The sequence below is a fragment of the Dipodomys ordii genome, unplaced genomic scaffold, assembly GCF_000151885.1.
Source record: "Dipodomys ordii isolate 6190 unplaced genomic scaffold, Dord_2.0 Scaffold207, whole genome shotgun sequence".
NCBI classification, from domain to species: Eukaryota; Metazoa; Chordata; class Mammalia; order Rodentia; family Heteromyidae; genus Dipodomys; species Dipodomys ordii.
In genome coordinates, this window is record NW_012267423.1 from 1,119,680 (window position 1) to 1,142,277 (window position 22,598).

Consider the following 22,598-nt stretch of genomic DNA (forward strand, 5'->3'; position numbering starts at 1 on the left):
ACTACCTATATTCAAAGTTTCTATAAACTCTTAAGAACCCCTTTTTTCTACTGTTTCTACAGCTGAAAAGCTATATACTCTGCACATTTTACTTCCTCTCATTAAATGTCAAATTTAATCATGTTATGATTATCACTGGGTAGTTCTTCAGCCATAGTCATTTCCTGCCCAAGTTCCTGTTCACTACTCAGAATGAAGTCTAGCATGTTTTCTTTCTCTTTTGGTGCTCAAAAACTATCTATTATAGGAAGCACTCAGTAGTGTTCATCTGAAAATTCACTTCTATATTTTGTGTCATGTTAGCAATTTGTATTAGTCTAAAAAGCTGGACTAAAAATGTAGCTGTCCAAAATGCCATTTAATATTTTTAACTTCATCATGTGATTCTGGTCATCAAGTAAATGGTCCACACTTCACCTTGCTGATAGCCCCAGACATAGCTCATTCTTCCCTGACCTCCAATATGTATATGGTTCTACCCTAACCTGATAGGTGGACACATAGATACATGGAACTTTTTCTCAGATTTTTAAATACAGTCTCAATTTTAAAACATTCTATTTTACTATCATATCTCAGTCTGGGGTAAGAATAAACAGTCAAATCCAGGCTTGAGATCAGAAAATTGTTTAAGGCTATCTCAGGGAAGAAGCTTCTGTGGCCTCATCTTAACCAAGCAAGAAGTGAATGCAGTGGCACAGGCATGTCATTTTAGGTATATGGGAAATGTAAATAGGAAGATCTCAGTTCTGTCTGGCCTGGGCATAAATATGAAACCTATTTGAAAAGTGTCTAAGGAAAAAAGAGCTAGAGATGTGGCTTAAGTGGCAAAGTACCTGCTTTCCTGAGTTCAAAACCCAGCAGTACCAGTATATTTTTTGTTGTTAACATAATGTCAGATTTTGCAATACTGACTTTTATGTGGGTACTAACAGGTAAACAGGTTAAGGGATGGCAACAGTCACTTTGAGATTCTTTTATGAACAATCTCAAAATACGATCGACAAATTAAAGTGCAAATGTCTGTAGTTGTAGCTAGTTATTATTTTTATACCCTAAACGGAACATATAAATGAAATAATGAAACAGCTGCTTATCTAGATATATTCAGAAAGAGACTACATTGGCACTTGGAAAAAATAAGGATTAAAAGGTAAATACTACAACAACGGGCAAACTGTTTCTGTAAGTTTAGTATTTAATTATGTAATTTCCAACCATCAAAACTGGTTAGAACTTATTTTGCCCTGCTACAATTATAAATCATTCAACTTGATCTTCACAAATGCTTTTGACATACATAAAGCTACAATTAGTTCCCAATCTTTAAATAATTTATGTTCTTTCTAAAACTGCCTTCTTTCTCCTATTCTGTGTGGGAATATCTTTGTCCTCTAGTTATGAAAACTTTTTTTTTTTGGTTGGTCATGGGGTTGAACTCTGGGCCTGGGCGCTGTACCCCTACCACTTGAGCCACAGAATCATTTCCGGCCTTTTCTGCTTATGTGGTGCTGAGGAATCGAACCCAGGGCCTCATGCATGCAAGGCAAGCACTCTACCACTGAGCCAGCTTCCCAGCCCTGAAAACTGTCTTTAAGCCTCCATAATGACAGCTCCTCCCCGGACCTCCAAACCACTCCCTCTTAAACTTGCTCAAATACTTTCCACATTGCTGGTACCTGGAAGATAGCTTTGTTCATATGATTCCTTACACATTGTTGAAATCTTCATTTGCCCCATATGGAAATGTAAAGGGTCTTAACCCATTCACCTGTGTCTGTGTGTCAGAAGTGTGCAGTTTTGCCATGGTGCTTCTCATGCCATTCCTGTTTCCCTGCTCTCTGCCACTACCCACTAACTATATTATCAACATTTGTTAAATATCGATCTCTCCCACCAAATGGACGTACCTCAGGGTGGGAAGATAGCTGTCGGTAATGTTCAACATCTCAAAGTGTTACTAAGTTGAGAATCAGAATTTTCTACTGGTTATTTCTACATAGTTTCCTACTGATTAAGTTTTCTTTTACCAAGTCTCTTAGAAACCAATTATACAATAGTGGTAAAATAAGGATTTTAAATGAAGTCTTTGGATGACATTTAGAAGTGAATCTTGACCAATGAGTTAAGTATACATTGACAAAGTAACCTAGAAAATATGGAAGTAACTACTATACTCACTTCATAGGATTATAACAATTAAATAATAGTCCAACTAATTTTTCATTGTCATTTTTCAACACACCACCATAAACTCTTTGAATCAAATAAAGCTGTACAAACTCCTTCAAATTGTGCATTAAATGGACTAGCTAAAATGTTTTATGATTTAAAAACTATTTATTAAGACCAACTAGCCAGTGCCAGTTTGGATTTTAAAAAGTCTGCTTTGGGCCAGGCACCTGTGGGGTGGCTCACACCGGAAATCCTCGCTACTAAGGAGGCTGAGATCTGAAGATTACAGTTCAAAGCCAGCCTGGCCATGAGGCTCTTATCTCCAATTAACCAACAGAATACCGGAAATGGCTCGAAGTGGTAAGAGGGCTAGCAATGAGCAAAAGAAACTCAGGGATAGCGCTCAGGACCTGAGTTCAAGTCTCAAGACCAACACCCCCCCCCAAAAAAAAAGTTTGCTTTGGGAGGCTCTTGACTATGCAAGAGTACCCCCAATGTCTACTACACTTTGATTTGCTTGGCACTTTTTCATGCTCAGCCAGAAAGTAGTGAAAATTAGAAACCATCCACTCCCCACTTAATACCTAAATTAATATTATCTGATGCATGCAGACAACTAACCCTGTGTGGGAGGTAGGCTAGTTCCAGAGGGGGGAGGGGGTCCTGGAACCACCTTGCTTCTGGTCCCAGATAGCTCATTCTTCCCTGACCTTCAGATTCCTTTCCTCTGGAATCTGGAGGCTGGAGCCACTACAAGTGACAAGGCATACCCATTCCCTTGTTCTTCGCAGCCTTTACTCCAAATCCAAGGCAAGTTATGCTATTTTAAGGCTCTTTAGGCTAAAAGTGCATAGTCCCCATTCTTAAGATTCCCGTTCCAATATTACAAAGGTTGTTTAAAAGGTGCCATTTCTTAAACAACAAAAGACACAGATTTTACAAAAATACTTAACAAGATCAAATACTCAAAGTAGGCTCACAAGGAGGAGGAGGGAGAGAGGGAAAGAAACGCTCAGGAATATGTGGTCAAAGAAACTATTTAAACAAAACCTGCAGAAATCATAAAAATAACCTCGAACTAAGCAACCTTAACCACGAAAATGACACCCCTAACACACTTTCCCAAGCACTTCAGGATCAGCTGGCATGCGACGTGCACACTGAGACGAGCCCGGCCGTCCCACCTCCCACCTCCCCGGGTAGCACAGGTTCACATAGAGCCGTCGCCTGGTTCTTGCCAAGCTAAAAATAAAACGGGTACGAGCAGCACGGTTTCGCTGAAGTTCTACCGGGAGGTGCGGAGTTGGAGAGCCGCGACTCGGAGGAACAATGCCGGGACGCCGGCTGTCAACACACGGCAGTCAAAATCAGCGAAGGTGAAGCGCGCCGGTATTGTTTCCAGACGTAAAAAGAAAAAGGCAAAGCTGTGCAGGCCGACGCACAGAATCCCGGCACCCACACCTCCGCGGCGTGCCGGCGGCCTGGGCGAAGGGGATCGTCCGCTGCCCGGCTGGGCTCAGCGGCGGAGGGAGGGGAGAGCCCCGACCCGACCCGACCCGACCCGACGCTCCGGCCCGCAGCGCCCAGCCCCGCGCCCGCCGACCCCGCCCCCGAGCGGACCTCCCCCGCCCTCTGCCCCCAGCACGCCCTCCCGGGACAGCCGACCCCCAGCGCCGGCCTCGCACCGCGGGGAGGACGCGGAGGGCGGGGGTGGAACTGGAGAGGGAGCCGAGGGGCGGGCGCGAGGCACCGTGCGGGCGGCGGCGGCGTGGGGCTTCGGCTCGTCACGTCCCGCCCGGAGGACCGCGCGGGCTCCGCGGCGAAGCCGAACCTCGCTCCCGGCCCCCCCCACCATCCCCCCGAAACCACAGGATGGATGGGGGCCGCAGGTGAGCCCGGGCCCGCAGGTGCCGAGGGCAGCCGGGGAAGCCCCCCGCGCCGGAGGGCGACGCGCTGGCCCGGGCGCCCCCAGACCAGATCCATCCTCCGGACTCTGTCAGACGCTGAGGACCGCCACACAGCCCGCCCAAGCGTGGAGACCCGGCGGCGCTTACCGTTGGAGCGGGCGCCGCGCCGCTAGGAGGCGGCTTGGATAGCGCGCGGGAGACAGCGAGGCGAGAGCCTAGCCACGGCCGCAGCCTCAGAGCTCACAGCTAGGATGCCGGCGGGCAGGCGGGCAGGCGGGCGGGCGGGCGCGCGGCTCCGAACGTCGCGCGGCCCCACAGCGTCGCCCCGCCCCCTCTCCGCAGGATTTTGCACTGGAGTCTGTAGGCGGGGCGGGCCCGAGGAGGAGCCGGGCCTCCCGTGGAGGCGGAGCCTAGCGCTGAATGATCTGATTGGCACTTGTGCGTCCAATGGGACTACAGAAACTCCAGGCTACGCTACGATTGACTTTTCTTCTAACCCGTAGGAATAAGAGGCGGGTCCACTGTTGCTCTTCCCATGCCGCTTTTTTGTCCAACTCCTAAGTCAGGAAAGGTCGGTTAGTTTACACTAGCAGCTAAATAGTCCAATGACCGCGTTCAAGGAGGGCCTCTGAACCCAGACTGGCGTTCAAGCTGCCAATTAGAATAGGCCTAGGAGCGGTGGGAACCAGCCCCGGATGTGGGCGCGGCCCAGAGCTAGAACTGAGAGGACCGCTACTGTTGCTGGTTGAGGAGGCGGAACTGAGTCTTTTTTCTTAATTTATCATGTGACGGAGTCTGGATTTAATGGGGGGAAAAGCGTGGAAGAGGATAAAGATCCAAACTGGCGAATTTCCTGACCTCCACGGCCCTCGTTGTTTTCCGGCAAGCCGTGCTGCTAGGTGAGTGGAGAGCTCGGCCTTGCGTTGTCTGGGTGAGCTGTGAGGCCGACCCTCACTCCATTACCCTGCGAGCCCCGAACGCACACGCCGCGGCTTGGCACCAACCGCGTGTAACTGCGGAAGAGCCTGGGCCTACTGGCCAGATTGGAGGGTGGGGAAGAAGAAGGCCACGTTGGGCGCCTCGAGCCGACCTTGGGCCTTTGCAGACCTGAGTTGTTGGGAACGTCCTGCAGTTGCAGATACATGTAGGCCCCCAAGCCAGCTACTTTGTGAGCTGTTCCTTGGAAGGATGGCCAAGGCTTTTGCAGCACTGAGTTTTCCGAAGCAACATCTGACACAAGAAGGCACACAGGTGATGGGGTCAGATTGACACGTGGGGACAAGGGAAGGTTTTTAACAATAGATATAGAATCGTAGGACTAGAACTATCTTCTAGATAACTGAAATAGCAGTCTAAGAGGGGCGAATTTGATGAGCACATTTTAGTGTGGGAAAGGAAGCGGTCCCAAGTAAATAGATTTGCTTAGTTATCGCTCATAACACACAATCTCTCAAGCATCATTTAAATACGAGCTTGGTGCCTCTTCCATTGCTTGCCTGCAAGTGAACTTTGTTGTATCTCACATAAAGCTTGTAAGTAGAAGAAGTAAGATTATGTCCTTTATTTCATCTATTAGCTCCAGTCCTTTATGCACCTGTGGTGAATGCAGTTACTCCTCCAATAGCAGTTGTTATTCTTGCGAGAAAAAGAAAATGAAGCTGTCTCCAATGGCAGGTGACAAAGTTAGGTTTAAACAAGTGTATCTTCATAAACCTATGCCTGAACAAACTAAATTTACAGAATTAAACCCATACCTAGTTATTCAGCCCACGGGTCTCCACCTCTCCTTCCAAAGAATCCACCAACTATCTGGCAGCCTCTGGCAAGGAAAGGTGACATTTATTGGAAAATGCCTTCCTGGGAGCCAAAACACTGCAGTATTAAGAGTTTGCCAACTAAGTTCACAAGTTAAAGAGCAGGTACATGGGTATGAGTGGGGAAAGATGAATTAGAACACTCATACCACTTGAAATATAGCAATGTGTATACAAGAATACCATGATCATCACCCTGCTAAGCACAGATGTTACAAAACATATCACAGTAGTTCTCACATATAAGCACACTAAAGCATTTATTTCATCTAGCCAGTTTCTTCAACTTTTCCTTTTCCCCCCCCTTCGTCTTTACAGCTGCTTTATCACCTGTGTTTTTGTATTGCATATGTCCCCCCTTCTGTTCTTTTCCCCCCATCAAGTCTGCTTTCTCACCTGCAGCCTTTCATATCTTAATGGTTTAGTTCCTCCAGCTTTTTAAATATTTAGATCCCCCCTTCTTAGGAATTTCTCCTTGTCCCCTTTCTAATCTCATGAGCCATTTTCATAGCCTTATGTTCTCTTAACTCCTTAATCAACTGAATGCAGTCTGACTTCTCATTTTCAATTCTATTTACCCTTATTCCATATGGTAATAAAGCTGATATTAAAAACAAAATAGTAAGTGGAGAAACATACTGTAAACCTATATGTGAAGACTGAGTATGATAAATGCTTGTATTTAAGCTAAGCTTATTAGTAAATGAATTCCCAGCCAAATATTCAGGTTTTTTAGAATTAAAGGAATTTTAGCACTGAAGAAATGAAAGGGAAATATAAAGTAGTCCAGCAAAGAAAACAAGCCTTCCATGTAGTAGGAAACATCCTGGAGCAATAGTAAACCAGTTTTTGTGCAGGATAAAAAAAAAAAGTTGCTGTGACAGTTGTGGTTTAAAAAAAAAGTACTCCTAGCAATTATACAATAATTTAACATCAAATAATTGTAAGATACTTGAAGTTTTGTGTTTTGGGGGGGGGCTTATTTTTGCTTGTTTTGTTCGCTTGGGGTTTTTTGTTGTTTGGCTTGGCTTGTTTGCGCTACTGTCACTCATCACTTGACCCATGTTACCAACCTGTTTTTGTTGTTGTTTGGTTTGGTTTTTTATGTTAGTTTTAGGGCTTGAATTCAGGGCCTGGGTGATGTCCCTAAGCTTTTATGCTCAAGGCCAGTTCTCTTACCTCTTCAGCCACAGCTCCATTTCTGGCTTTTTTGGTGGTCAGTTGGAGATAAGCATCTCATGGACTTTCCAACTTGTAACTGCAATCCTCAGATCTCCAGCCTGTGCTTTTTTATTGGTTATTTTGGAGGTGGAGTCTCTTGGATTTTTTTTTCCGTGGACTAATCTCCAGCCATGCTCCTTCAGATCTCAGCCATCTTCCTGAGTAACTAGGATACAGGCATGAGCCACTGGTGCCAAGCTGGGATATCTAAAGTTTTTAAATTGTCTACCTCAGCAAGAAAATAACCCAAGGATTTAAAAATATAAGATTCAAAGGTTATATAAAACTCAGAATTGTCATTACCTTTTTCCAAATTACCTCTTTGCAACCCTTGATCTGACAATTTTTACTTTACCATTCCTCCCTTAAAAAGTTCCCCTTCTTGGCATAATACCACCTCCATTTCACTACTCTGATTTCAAATGCTTTATTTTAGCACGCTAACAATGAATGAAAAACTCTGGCTTTTCAAGTTTATCAGGAGGTTAAGAAAATCCCTAAAGTGCAGTTTATTCCAGTTTCCTAGAATTAAGTGGCATCCTGTTCTGGGGACATTTTCAATAGAACTCATGCTCAGTGAATATAGTAGAAATTTTATTTACTTTGTACGTTAGTCATGGGTTGTAAGCAATGATGGACATGCTGTAAATGACTGCTAAAACCTTTAGGAAGAATGGTAGTATGTTTTAAAATTTAGGAAGTCTGTGAGTAGGAAACAGATAACTTTGTTCACTAGGAATGAAAGTATCAAAACAATCTTTTCCTTCTTTTAGGGTATTTTTTCAGTTTTTCGACCCTGAAGCAGCCTCTTTAAACTGTTTAAATGAGAATGTCCTTGGCTCAGAGAGTACTACTCACCTGGCTTTTCACATTACTCTTCTTGATCATGTTGGTGTTGAAACTGGATGAGAAGGCACCTTGGAACTGGTTCCTCATATTTATTCCAGTCTGGATATTTGATACTATCCTTCTTGTCATGCTGATTGTGAAAATGGCTGGGCGATGTAAGTCTGGTTTTGACCCCCGACATGGATCACACAATATTAAAAAAAAAGCGTGGTACCTCATTGCAATGTTACTTAAGTTAGCTTTCTGCCTGGCACTCTGTGCTAAACTGGAACAATTTACTACTATGAATGTGTCCTATGTCTTCATTCCTTTGTGGGCCTTACTGGCTGGGGCTTTAACAGAACTTGGATATAATGTCTTTTTTGTGAGAGACTGACTTCTGAAGTACATCATCTCATTTCGGTTGCTGTTCAAAAGCTGTAATTACAGTGTTCTGAATCTTTGCAAGCCTGGAGAGAACAAGAGAACTGAGGGAAAATACCAAAAGTAGTTTCCTACTTTCATAAAACAGGATTCATGTGTCATGGACTCCTAGTCAACCCAAAGCTGAATTATTCAATATATGAATAATTGATGTACTTATTACCCCTATGTAAATAAAGTTTGTTTTTGACTTCATTTTTCTTTGACTCTTGAGTTATCTGTTATTACTTAAAAATACAAAGCCTTAAATCTATATACTTGGATAGAAGTTTTATATATCATGGCTCTTGTATAATCAAAGTAAACGCCTATGCTTCTAAATTAGGAAGAAAATTTAAGTTACTAAAGTAATTAGGCATACAACTTCTTGTTCACATTCACAATGAACCTGAAGATTCGGCAAATTTTCACCTATATTAAATTCACTTTTGCCTCCGCCTCCATGTCAGAGCCTAAGCTCGTCTGTTTCTAAAGTTAGAGGGATCCTCCAGTAAGTTCCCATTTTAATGTCCTGAGGTCTCATGGAGTTAGTGCTCCATTCACTCTTGAAAATATCTTGGCTTGAGAAATTATCTAATCACCTTGACAAGGTATTTAAGTACTTCAAATGAGGCTGAGATGGAAGTACTTAAAAGTAGTATGACTCTTCTTTCCCTATTAGCCCACACTTAGAGCTCTGTGAGAAATCTATAGTAGAATTTTGTTCTCTTAAAAAAAGATCTTATACACTTAACATATGCTGGGTGTGGTGGTACACACTTAAAATCACAGCACTCAGGAGGTGAAAACAAGAGGCTAAGGAGTTCAAAGCCAGTCTGAGCTACAAGCAAGATCTTCTCTCTCCAAGACACAGAACACAGATCATAATTTTTTTTCTACTAATACAGATTAATACATCATTTTGCAGTAGTTCTTCCTTCTAAAGACAGGTAACATTAAGTTTAAGGCATATCACCAAAAAATAAGACATCCTAAATTCTAATTAAGCTTTTGAAACTACACAAAATAAGCCAAATCTAAATAAAAATCAATTATAAATACCTTAGAATTTGTGATGCAGTATTGAATAAGTATAAGATTGAGAAGGGTAGTTAATACATGGAACTAAATATTCCAGGATTGGCCAAATATACCTAATTCAATTGAGAGAGCCAAACTGGTCAAGTCTTACTAACTCAAGTTATTTTTTTTTTTAGTTCAGGTAAAAGTATTCATGCAGCTGGGCACTAGTGGCTCATGCCTATAATCCTAACTACTCGGGAGGCTGAGATCTGAGGATCAGAGTTCAAAGCCCGCAGCAAAGTCTATGAAAATCTCATCTCCAGTTAACGAGCAAAAAAAGCTGTAAAAGTTGCTGTGGCTCAACTGGTACAGTACTAGCCTTGAGCAAAAAAGCTCAGGGACAGCACCCAGGCCCTGAGTTGAAGACCCAGGACCTGCACACACACACACACACACCATTCATGCATTTATTACCTTACTATAAGCTCTCCAGTGAAAAGAAAGGACTGCACATGGTACTACCATAGGAATAAGCAAACATTTTCTGGGTACTGGACATTATTTGTATACTTCATGGAGTATACAAAAGCTGTTGGTGGGTAACATGTGGCCTGCGGACAGACAACATGTGGCCTTTAGGCAGGGTTCATTCTCAATCTAGGACAGAAAGCTAGCAAATTAAGTAAACTAATGTTGACTGGTAAACAGAAGTAATAGTGAAAGGAAACCACACGACACATTCATACACTAAGCACCTGAGTCATAAAAGCACCTTTTTGTTGAAAAATATGAGACATTTTAGCTTTTTATCAAGAAACAACCACAAACTGCAAAAAGAGTTTCTTTTAATGCAGGTCATGTTTGCAGAGCAAGTGCAAAATATTTTTGGTGTCCTTATTACAGGAAATATGCAATGATTTAAATATAGAGAGAAAATATTGTACTTATGAAGAAACTGGGCTGGAATGTGGCTTAGTGGTAGAGTGCTTGCCTAGCATGCATGAAGCCTGGGTTCAATTCCTCAGTACCACATAAACAGAAAAAGCTGGAAGTGGCACTGTGGCTCAAATGGTAGAGTGCTAGCCTTGAGCAAAAAGGGAAGCTCAGGGACAGGCCCAGAACCTGTGTTCAAGCACCAGGACTGGCAAAAACAAAAAATAATGAAGAGCCAGGCAAGGTGGCTCACACCTGTAATCCTAGCAACTCAGAAGGCTGAGATCTGAGGATCACAGCTCAAGACCAGCCCCAACAGGAAAGTCCATGAGACTTATCTCCAATAAACCATTCAAAAACTGGAAGTGGCACTGTGGCTCAAGCGGTAGAGTGCTCACCTTGAGCTGAAGAGTGCAGGGGCAGCGCACAAGCCCAGAGTTCAAGCCCCACCACAGACAAAAAAAGAAAAGAAAAAGAAACTAAAGTCCAGGTACACCCAGTGAAATTACCCCAAAGTCTAGGATAAACAAGAGTTTAATTGCAAATACTATCTACAAAATAGGTCTCCTTGTAAAAGTGGAGGGTGAAAATAAAAAGTGCTGACAAAAAGAGTACTGACATATCAAATGCAAGAACAAAAGGTTAAGTTTTAGGGAACACTTTATACTTTAAGTCAGTCTTTCTGCATTATACCATGAGAGTTCACTTTGACTGCACCCACAAATTTGTAATTCATTTTTATCAAGAATAGGCAGAATGGGGGCTGGGAAGTTGGCTCAGTGGTAGAGCGCTTGCCTTGCATGCATGAGGCCCTGGGTTCGATTCCTCAGTACCACATAAGCAAAAAAAGAAAAAAGTCGGAAGTGGCGCTGTGGCTCAAGTGGTAGAGCACTAGCCTTGAGCTGAAGAGCTAAGGGACAGCGCCCAGGCCCAGAGTTCAGGCCCATGACCGGACCAAAAAAAAAAAAAAGAATAGGCAGAATGGGATGTGATTTTATTAACCCTGAGCAAAACAGTGAAATAGTATTTTGTAAGTGTCCACCTGCATCCACAATACCTTGTCTTGACCATGTCATGAAATGTTTTTATTGGTGGTACTAGCATTTAAATTCAAGGCTTTATACCTGTCAAGCAGGCAGTCTATCACTTATACCATGTCTCCAGCCTTTTTATTGCTTTAACTCATTTTTTTAATAGGGTCTCACACTTTTGCCTGGGCTGGTCTACCTTGAAGGCCTTCTATTTAGGCATCCTGTGTAGGTAAGATTACAGGCATACTCCATCATTCCCACCTTTTTGAAATGGAGTTCATTTGCTTTTGTTCAAGCTGGTCCTAAATTATGTTCCTCCTAATATCTACCTCCTGAAGAGCTGGGATTACAGGTCTGTGTCTGGCCCTCATGAACCTTTTTCTTCCCATATGCCTATCTTCTGTTCAGAATTAGAGAGGAATCCGTGAAAGAGACAAAGAATGATCAAAGTGTGAATTGATTAGTGTCACCCAGTCCACATAGCTCTTCTATTTTACTTTGTAATTCAAGAAGCAGAAGCTAACATTTAATGTCTATAAGCCATGCAGTGTGCTAAGGAACATTCAGCATGTTCTGTCATTTAATTTTCACCACCAACTAACACAGTAAGTACTACCCTCCCATTTACTGTTGAGAAATAGACTATGTGCATTGCTCAAGGATATACAAGTATACTGATTTTATTTAATGTTTCTAATATTAGTAGGGAGAACCACATAAAATGTATAAACAGAATGACTTTTATAACCAAACTCTTACATAAGACTTAGAAAAAAATTCTGCCTTAAGCTATGAGGTACTGTAATAGCACTTAAGAGTATATTGTCATTTTAATCATCTACTTTATATTGTTTTAATATACTTCAGCTACTAGAGCCAGGTGCCTATAATTCACCTGTAATCCTAGCTACTCAGATGGCTGAGACCTGAGGATCAAAAGCCAGCACAGACAGGAATGTCCTTGAGACTCTTATCTACAGTTAACCACCAGAAAAACAGAAGGGGTGCTGTGGCACAAAGTGGTAGAGCACTAGCCTTGAACAAAAAAGCTCAGGGACAGCACCTAAGCCCTGAATTCAAGCCACATGACCAACAACAACAAAAAAGGCAAATCCGCAGATCTCAACCTCCTGAGTAACTAGGAATATTGGCCCAGGCAGCAGGGCCAATTATCTTAAAGATGAAAAACAAGTGATTTTACATAACAGTAAGGCTCAGTTAAAATTGAAGAAACAAATTTTGTGCAGAGCAGGAATCAAACTGGCCAAATAAATTTTACTTTTACACAAACTTCTTGTGATCATATTGTTTCTAAGTTTTGTTGTTGTTTTTCTTTTGGCTGGCCCTGATGCTTGAACTCTTGGCCTGGATGCTGTCCCTGTGCTTTTGTGCTCAGGCTAGTGGTCTACCCACTTGAGCCACAGTTCCACTAACAGCTTTTTGAGGTTAACTGGAGATGAGTCTCATGGGAAGGTGGCTCAATGGTGGAGTGCTTGCCTTGCATGCATGAGGCCCTGGGTTCCATTCCTCAGCACCATATAAGCAGAAAAAGCCGGAAGTGGTGCTGTGGCTCAAGAGGTAGAGTGCTAAGCCTTGAGCTGAAGAGCTGAGGGACAGCACCCAGGCCCAGGTTCAGGCCCCACCACCAACCAGAAGAAAAAGCCTTATGGACCTTTCTGCCCAGGCTGGCTTTGAATTATGATCTTCAGATCTTAGCCTTGAGTAACTAGGATTATGGACACGAACCACTACTGCCCAGCTGAGTTTGTTTCTTAATATTCTTTAAGTAGTGCAACATCAGTGAGCTTTATGGGGAAGCATAGTATTTTAAAATCATAAATGCATAAATTTTAAGTTTCAAAATTATAAAACAATACAGCAGTCTCATTCTGCCAATGCAATTGTTGGTAGGCAGATCACAGTACCCCCTACCCCACAAAGAAAAAAAAAACATACAAGAAGTACTGTTCACACCAACACTGGTGGTATATGAAGCCTGAGATCTGAGGGTGGCAGTTCAAAGCCAGCTCAGGCAGGAAAGACTATGGACTCTTATCCCCAATAACTCAGAAAAAGCTGACACTGGAACTATGGCTCAAGTGGCAAAGGCTAGCCCTGAGCAAAATGGAGTTCAGGTACAGCACCTAGGCCCTGAGTTCAAGCTCCAGGACCAACCAAAAAAGTACATTTCACTTTTAATTTCAGGTTAACATTTTTTCCCCCAGCTCACTCATAAATTCTGAGTCTAAAGTCCGGACTGGAAGGGAAGATAAATTGAAATAAGTGTTTTCTTCTCCATTCCTTGCCTGCTCCCCAAGAAGAGATAGTATATTTGTCTTGTAACTTACTCTCTTACAAGAAAAGACAAAACAAAACTAGAAGACCAAAACAAAACTTACAGCTCTCTGAATTTTCATCTTAACTACCTGAAGTGTCTTATGACTACCAAATATACCAAACATAGCTCATGAAGTAGACAATTAATTCTAAAACAAGTAATATTTTCCTTTTATATGATAATCAATTGGGAGAAATTATCTATTCTCTGAAGGTCTTAAATTCATGTCACTTTTCAACAGCCTAAAGCATACAGTTATATCTAGGGTTAACAGCAAGGTAATTGCCATGTCATTCCCATTACCCATACCTATCTAAAGACCTTAATAAGGTAACCCACAATATTTTCCTCTTCTGTTAGTGTAAGTCCATTATTTAGTATTAGTGGTTAAGAGGAAAGACCTTCTCAAATTGTAATCACTTTCACTATTTTGCTGGCTTTTTAAAAAAAGAAAAGACCTTTTAAAGATTCTGAAATTAAGATGTCAAATTCAAGAAAATAATTAAGAAACAAAGGTAAAAAAGGATTGTGGTTAACAATCTTAGTATTTATTAAAAGGTGGAAGACAAGGAAAATACCTTTCAAACTACAAAAACGAAACTTGTACCTTTGCTAAATGCAAAATGAATTGTGAGATAATTACTTTACATAACAACAAAACTATCCAAGGAAAAAAACTGGAGACAGATTACCAAAACAATGCTAGTTCATTATTTACAAAATCTTACCTGTCATAAGTATTCTGGAGAAATTGTTTTACTCTCAGGAACACTAAACACTTTAAGGACTTAAACTGAGAAATCTTTCTTACCCTCAAGGACATACTCCATTTACAGAAACAAACATTTCCAATAAATTTGCGCGCGCACACACACACACAAACACACACATATACACAAAGTGTTGCGCTAGATCAACCTAATCTTTATTTAAGGTCAACAGTCTTGAGGCAAGAAAGATAGTGAATATATGGCTTTAGTAAATTTGCAACTAAATATCAAAAATGTTTAATTCTTTTTCTAGTAAGAAGCTAACCTGAGTATGGAATATATTAAAAAGATATAAACAAAATTGGGAAAAACAAAAAAAGCACTATAGCAGACAGCACTGAGGTTTTTATGCCAATGTCTGTATATCCATTTAATAATTTACCTAATTACTTTATAGAGCATATAACCACATTGAAATGATATCATACGTGCTTTATTGTTCTGGTCCAAGTTATTGGAAATAAAAGCGAAACGTATTCAGAACTGGAATGTACTAACTGGAAAACACTAATATAATGCAATATGAAAATACAAGTTTTTTGTGTGTAACAAAGGTAGTCAAGTTCTTAGCATCTGAAGAGGACTTTGAAAGTAAAACCCGTAAAACAAGAAACATGGTATTATTCAAAGGGTTAACAAGGCTTTCTCTTGAAATTTTGAGCCTACCTGTGTACGTATACTTCAATTCCACAAAGAAGTATGCATTTTACAAAGCAGTTAAGTGATCAAATTATGGGGCTGGGAAGGTGGCTCAGTGGTAGAGTGCATGCCTCGCATGCATGAGGCCCTGGGTTCGATTCCTCAGCACCACATAAGCAGAAAATTCCGGAAGTGGTGCTGTGGCTCGGTAGAGCACTAGCCTTGAGCTGAAGAGCTGAGGGACAGTGCCCAAGCCCAGAGTTCAGGCCCCACAACCGAAGAAAAAAAGTTCAAGTTGTGAGGAACTTAACAAACTATACCCGAAAGCAACAACTATTATTGTTTTAGACATGCCTTGCTTTAAGTTAAAAAGTTAAGGCTCACAAATTTGCAAGGATACCTTAAAGATATTTTCTTACAGTTGACCTCAATGTATCTATGAAAATGCTACTGGAAAACTGGAAACACACCTTGCTCATATATCACTTTCATAAAAAAAAAAAAAAAGTAATGACATCTTTTTCTGCTGTTGAATACTAGCTTGTTAGGAACTTGTGTCTCCTAAGAAGGTAGGTGCAAATCCTGAAATTTTAGTTTAAAACAGAAGATTAAATAGGTCAGAAAAAGGATGATGATATATAAAACATATCCTATTTACATTATCATGATTTATACCTTTCCTACCTGCATGAAACTTCCCCCGTTGCACACTGATTTCCTATAGGCTATCAGATTTCCTATGTTATTTGCCTATCTCTGAGCCAGAACTGATACCATTGTTGCAGTTGAGTTTTATTTTTCTGCTGAAATTTTTTATAAAATGACTTCTAACTAAAAATATTTTGATTGAGAGCACTAATGAGGATAGGCCAGAAACCACTGAAATTAAATTAACAGCCTCCACAAAAGCAGTACAAAAAACACCAACTGAGAGGCAACTAAATAATACAAGGACAAACAAATTAGATTTACAATGAGTAGGATTCCTTACATCCATGAATATACCAAAGACTGTTCGGCTTTTCATTACAGAAGTAGAAACAATCTGAAATCATGATGAAGCACATACTGAACAGATTTTACACATGTTTAGTTAGGCACTGATTATCCTGTTTCCTACCACAATTTACTTTCTAGAACTTTAGAAAAGGAAGTTTACCAAGTGGTTTGCCTTGCTAGGGCCGGGAGGGGATCCTGAGAAAGAGACAGTAACAGTTTTTGTTATCTCTAAATATGGCAGTTGAGTCATTGCCCTTATTTTACAATTTTGTTATTGTCATATTTTCTCCTGAAAGAAAAATGTTAAAAGAAGATTTTTACTTGATCACATTAAACTTTCTGTAAAGACTTTTTTACTCACTACTACTAAGCACAGTGCTTTTTAGAAAATTGTCTTAACTTTTTTATTCCATACACAATAAAGAAAAGGTATATTAGGGCTAAATAATCTGGCCACATCACTTCATTGGTTAGAACAATTAGGTATCATTAGCATACCTGTTTCTCCTCAACTTTCTAAAACTATTTCTATTACCTAAGCTGCTTTCCTAATGTTGAATATAAATATTTTTAAATGTGTTCCAGGAAACAGGGCTAAGAAGTTTCACATAAGTTTCATCTTATTCAGTAACTTAAGAAATTGTGCAAAATATAATATACATATATACATTCTCATACATAAACACATATATTCTTTCATAAATGAATCTTGTTTTTTTAAAATACTTGCACAGTGTGGGAAATTTAAATATTTACTAGATTTGAATACATACATTTACACTCCATTACCATGCTCTCTCTTTATATACATATATATATACACACATACATATATATGTATATATGTATATATACATACACATACATATATATACATACATATATATGTATATATACATACACATACATATATATCTATGTATATATACACCAGCAAAGAAAAGCATATCAAACATGATTTAGCTGAATTTTGTTTGTCTTTGCAGACCCAGCAAAACACATATTATTATGAACCTTTATTAAGGGGCTCACATTTCAGTATAAATTACACTAAAAAGATTTTTAAAAAGCTATTTACACTACAGTGCTGACATATTTTAAATGAAAAAACAAAAACTGGTATAAATAAGCTCTATGGCAAACCTTTAAATTGTCAAAAAAGAATTCTGGCTCATATTACAAAATGTGTGTGTGTGTGTGTGTGTGTGTGTGTAAATGTCATTTCTATTCTAAAACCTATAATTCCAACTCAAATGATTTTTTTAAAGACTCCTTTATGTTTAAGCCTGCAATGTTACAGTGCATCTGGCCTTAAGTGCTTGATACTTCACAGTTAGGGACAGGCACTGAGGAATGTTACAAAGCTACATAAACTATATTTTGTAACAGACTTGAGAGCAAGTCCTGAGCTTGCTTTCAGATTTCATGAATCTTTATTACAGTATTTAAAAAATTAATGCTATTATATACAAAATTTAGTACAAAATGTCATCTTTTCTATCTTGATTTGAGTGTATAGAGCTGTGTTGCCTTGTGTCAGCTAGACTTGTAAGACTTCTAGGGCACAATTCTTCCTTTAATTCTTTACTATTTTCAAATTTAGAATCCACGTTGATCTTAAATTCTGTAAATTGAACATGATCCAATTTCGCCTTAACATTCTTGCCATCCATATTAATCAACGCTCTAGTCTTTTCAGAAATAGTTACATTCACCGCTTCTTCCTTGATTCTCACAGATGCAACTGGTTCATGTTTAAGATGTTGTAAATCATATTTAGAATGAACTTTGTCTGAAAGAACAGAATCCAATGAGGTTTTGCTTACAGCACAAATTATGTTGTCAGTGTGAGTTCCAAGAACTGATGATGTGGGATCTGGTGATATGCCTGTTTCATGAGTAACTGCATTCTGAGACATATCCTCCTCAGAATGATATAATTTGAGTCGAACATGCCAAGCTAAACTGCATACAGCTGAAACAGTCTTGAACTGATGAACAACATTCCTTGGAATAAAATAAATATCATTATCATACAGCTGAATCCTGGCATAGCGAATGCCTTCCCTCCTCAGTTGATTAAGTTTTGCATCATCAACCCACTGGACACACTAAAAAAAAAAAAAAAAGTAATATAAGTCTTTTTCCATATTAAAACCTAAACTAATATTTTTAATTACAATAAATATAATAATGACTAATAATTATTTAAAATATACCTGAGACAGTGGAGGTTCATGTAAATCTAACTGCATTCGTTGAACTACTTCTAAGAAATCTTCAGCATGAAAACATATTACATCTTTGGTTATTCGGGGTTGATCAGGCCTAAAAAATGAGATAATAAAAAGATGTGCCATTAATATTTAATTCTAAATAAATTCAAAGCAAGAAGTTTATATGTGAAAAGAGAATACTTTCCTGACACCAAAAGTATTTTTTATTTTTATGCATAAAAATAGATTTTTTAACATTTTATTACTTATTAAAATGTATTAATTGGTTTTAATATGCTTAATAAGCTGGGCACCGGTGGCTTACGCCTATACCTAAAATCCAGCTACTCAAAAGAATGAGATCTTAGGATCACAGTTCAAAGCCAGCCGAGGCAGGAAAGTTCATGAGACTCTTACCTCTAATTAACTACCAGAAAATCAGAAGTGGCACTGTGGCTCAATGTGGCAAAGCTAGTCTTGAGCAAAAAAGAGCTCAGGGAAAGTGCCCAGGCCCTAAGTTCAAGCCCCACAACTAACAATAATAATAATAATAATAATGCTTTAAAAATGTAAGATGTTCATTAGAAAAGTATTAGCTGTTCACTGGCATTTTCACTGTTTTTAAATATAATTGTAAAAAAAAAATAAAAGAAATCCCAAATTCTTCTAATTAGGAATATACAAATATATTTTTACAGATGATGCTCAAAAATCAATTTTGAAGTGAAATTCCAAGCAATGGAAATATGTGAAGGGCACATGAAGCAAATCGTAATTAAATTTCTAATGACTAATGATAAGGTCTAGAAATTATGTTACACAGAGAAAGAATAATCTGACTGAAGTGCAGTTTTCTCAACAAAGACAATGCAAACTGAAAGAGAATGGATTATCTTTAAAGTACTGAAAGAAAAAAAAACACTTCAGAGTTCTATATCTAGCAAAATTATTCTCCAGAATGCAAAGTAAAAACATTTTTAGCCATGCATGGTAGTATACAATTGTATCCTCAGTACTCAGGAAGCTGATGCGGAAGGAACACAAATTTAAGGCCAGCTTGGATTACACAGTGTGTGCAATGGCAGCCTGAGCTACATAGTAATACCCGATATGAGAGGAAAAAATAAAATAGTTCAAGTGCACTGAAAAAAATATTTCACAAGACCAGTATAACAAAGAATGTTAAAGGAAGTCTTTAGGCTAAGGAAAATGGTATTTAGTTGAAAACTTAGATCTATGCAAAGGATTTTAAAGCACTCATCATGGTAAATATAAGAGATATTTTTCTCATTTTTAAAAATTCCTTTAGAAAATAATTCCTTAAAGTATTTAACTATAGGGTTTACAGAATATTTTTTAATTTTTTATTATTATTATAAAGATGATATACAGGGGGGTTACAGTTACCTAAGACAGGTAAAGTGTATATTTATTTTTGGACAATGTCACTCCTTCCCTCGCTCTCTGGTTTGTAGAACATTTAAAGTAACATATATAACAACATTTAGTTTACCAGAAATAGGGAAAAGGGGAAAGAAATGAAAATATACTATTAAGAATACTTACACATAACATTAAAAAATATATTTGAAGGTAGATAGTGCTTAGTGCAATAAAACAAAAACAAAGCTATAGCAATTAAGGAAACAACATAGATACAATAGAATTCTAAAAATGTCAAGTAGGAAAAAAAGGACTGAAGAGCAGGAGATGAAAATGAGTAAAAAGACAATAGATCCAAATTAATTGTTATATTAAATTAAATGGTCTAATTACTCCAACTAAAAGACTAATCATTAAAAAAAAAAAAAGAAAGACCTAGCTTTATGGTATCTTCACAGAACAATAATATAAGCTTACAAATAGGCTGAAAGTAAAAAAGAATAAATAAACATAAAAAAACACAAACTCAAAAAAAAAATCAAATCATAAGAAAGCAGGAGATCCTATAGCATGTCTTCAAAGAGCATCTTCCGAGGCTCACTGATTCAAGGTAGATACTAAAGGTTTTTATTTCATTGGTAATTCTGTTTTCAAGAGATTTATATTTATATTGATCCTTACTTGCCATCAAACATTCAATAATTATATAATTCAGAGAAAAAGAAAGATAACCAAGGAGAACCAAATAGTTCAGAAGGGGTGACACTGTACTCATAACCTGACTTCTGGAATTGAAACTCTTTTAAAAACTTATTTAAGAGAAATATATATATACATATATATATGTGTGTGTTATCTATCTATCTATCTATCTATGGGTACACATATATAACCCCATAGATAGATATTGATACATAGATAGATACCCAGATAGATAGGCAGATAGATACAGATCAGCAACCAGATACTAAAACTACAAAGGGACCAGCAAAGTAGAACAGTAAAAAACAAAAGTCTAGTCAGATCTAAAACCCTAATTATTTCACAGCCTTGGGTTCAGTTCCTTTGTAATAAATATTACCAAAATTAGTAAGAAAAAAGTAGTTAAGAAACTTTAGTAAGACAACATTTGTAAAGGAGCATATGGCAAGAATCAAGTAAACTTAGTTGTCTTTACTGCAATTTTCGTCCTGCTTGTCAATGATGATTAAAAACATTATTTCACACAATCCAAATAATTAAAAGTTGATTTTAACAACTTAAAATCTTGGTTTAACTAATCACTAAGAAAAACTTTATAAGCCAAGAAAGCCTTTCATTGAATAGCAGTAGTTATATATACCAGTCTCCACAGTGCACAGCCTTCAGCACACCAACAGCAGCTGTCGTCTGTCGTTCAAAACCTTGTCCTATATGATCTGCATGTGCTCGTGTCCTGTCTTCAAAGAGCATCTCCCGAGGCTCACTGGTTCGAGGTAGATACTGAAGGTTTTTTATTTCATTGGTAGTTCTGTTTTCAAGAGATTTATATTTATATTGATCCTTACTTGCCATCAAACATTCAATAATCATATTAATTCAGAGAAAAAGGAACTTTAAACAACCTATTTCAAATCAAATTTTAAGAATCAACAAAACCATGGAAGTGGAGCTGTAGGTCAAATGGTAGAGTGCTATACTTAAGTTCAGACACAATTCTCAGCCCTGAATTCAAGCCCTAGTACTAGCATACACACACAAAAAAATAGTAATAAATAAGAAAAACAAAACATATGCATACAAAGCCCTTTTTCCTACTATACACAAGAATGGCAGCTATACAGATAAATATACTTGAATAAGAAACAAAATTATGGGGAAAAACGGAGGGGTGTAACAATGCTCAATAAGAAATGTACTCATTACCTTACTCACGTTAACTGTAACCCCTTGGTGCAGTATCGTTGCAATAAAAATTTTTTTTTAATTAAAAAAAATTTTCAAATGATGTATTCCATCAAATGATCTATTGCCCTACAGTAGGTCTTCTTTATAGTGATTTCACTTCCCTCTGATTCAGTTATTTGCAGTCAATTGTGGTTTTAGAATATTAAGTAGGAAATCCAAGAAATAAACAACTCAGTATGAAATCTTGTACCATTCAACTTTGTCTTGCCTAGGATTCAAATCATCCCCTTGTCCAGGGACTAGTACCTGTATATCAGACACTCAGTAAAGTTGCTGCCATCATTATCAAACTGTCTCAAGATCCTAGCACATAGATTCAGATAACCTTTATTTTACTTAACAATAACCCTAAATGACAATAGCGTTATTGGCAATTCAGGTGTGACAAAGAAAAGTTGGCATACTATAACTCATCAAGCCATTTTAGATATTAAAATCAAAAGCTATTATTTCTACCTACCTCACCTCCATATCACCATGTTAGTTTAGTATAGATTTTGGTGAAAGCATACTATTTTGAGAGCGGTAGAATACATTTACATACCTTTCACTACAGTGTATTGTTATTATTTATTGCTGTTAATCTCTTACTATGCCTAATTTATAAAGTAAACTTCATCATAGATATACATGTATAGGAATAAAACATAATACATACAGGGTTCTACAGTAAGGTTTCAGGCTTCCACGTTGAGGTCTTGAAACATATTCTTCACAAGGAACTGAGTTTACTGTATTCAGTGGGAATATACTCCCACTGAAATCCCTTGGCTAATGAAAGACATACTTCTTGAATAATTTTTTTCAATGCATTAGTTCAGCATTGGTAGAACATATTTGAAACACCATGTACCACTGTAGGCAATGAGCCTAATAAATGAGATATAATTGACAAATGTGAGGTTATACTCTAGGGAATGAGTGGCTGAATAAGGCCCATGAAACATTTGG

The 22,598-nt window shown here is 38.5% G+C and overlaps 3 protein-coding genes across 8 annotated transcripts in view; 1 reads left to right on the forward strand and 2 right to left on the reverse strand.

Annotated features, from left to right (window-relative positions):
* The window catches only part of Phtf2 (putative homeodomain transcription factor 2), a 107,933-nt gene extending 103,598 nt beyond the window's left edge, over positions 1 to 4,335 (reverse strand). For all 3 annotated transcript variants that reach the window (XM_013035282.1, XM_013035281.1, XM_013035283.1), the window contains exon 1: positions 4,230 to 4,335. The gene's annotated coding sequence lies outside the window, so the exon portion shown is untranslated. The remainder of the gene's footprint in view (positions 1 to 4,229) is intronic.
* A 435-nt stretch (positions 4,336 to 4,770) lies between these two features.
* Tmem60 (transmembrane protein 60) lies at positions 4,771 to 8,584 on the forward strand. Of its 4 annotated transcripts, none has more exons than XM_013035285.1 (3): positions 4,771 to 4,981; positions 5,849 to 6,001; positions 7,891 to 8,584. In XM_013035285.1, exon 3 carries the CDS (start codon positions 7,941 to 7,943, stop codon positions 8,340 to 8,342), a length of 402 nt encoding a protein of 133 aa, XP_012890739.1. In that variant the 5' UTR covers positions 4,771 to 4,981; positions 5,849 to 6,001; positions 7,891 to 7,940; the 3' UTR covers positions 8,343 to 8,584. The 4 variants fall into 4 exon arrangements, with proteins under 4 accessions (XP_012890739.1, XP_012890738.1, XP_012890740.1 ...); XM_013035286.1 differs by lacking the exon at positions 4,771 to 4,981 and adding an exon at positions 4,989 to 5,333; XM_013035284.1 differs by lacking the exon at positions 5,849 to 6,001 and having other exon boundaries at positions 4,777 to 4,981.
* Positions 8,585 to 17,511: 8,927 nt separating this feature from the next.
* The window catches only part of Rsbn1l (round spermatid basic protein 1-like), a 56,227-nt gene continuing 51,140 nt past the window's right edge, over positions 17,512 to 22,598 (reverse strand). The window contains exons 8-10 of the mRNA XM_013035263.1: positions 21,043 to 21,210; positions 18,321 to 18,429; positions 17,512 to 18,212 (exon numbers count right to left, since the gene is read on the reverse strand). Coding sequence (XP_012890717.1) covers positions 17,577 to 18,212; positions 18,321 to 18,429; positions 21,043 to 21,210 — 913 coding nt within the window. The 3' untranslated portion in view covers positions 17,512 to 17,576. The remainder of the gene's footprint in view (positions 18,213 to 18,320; positions 18,430 to 21,042; positions 21,211 to 22,598) is intronic.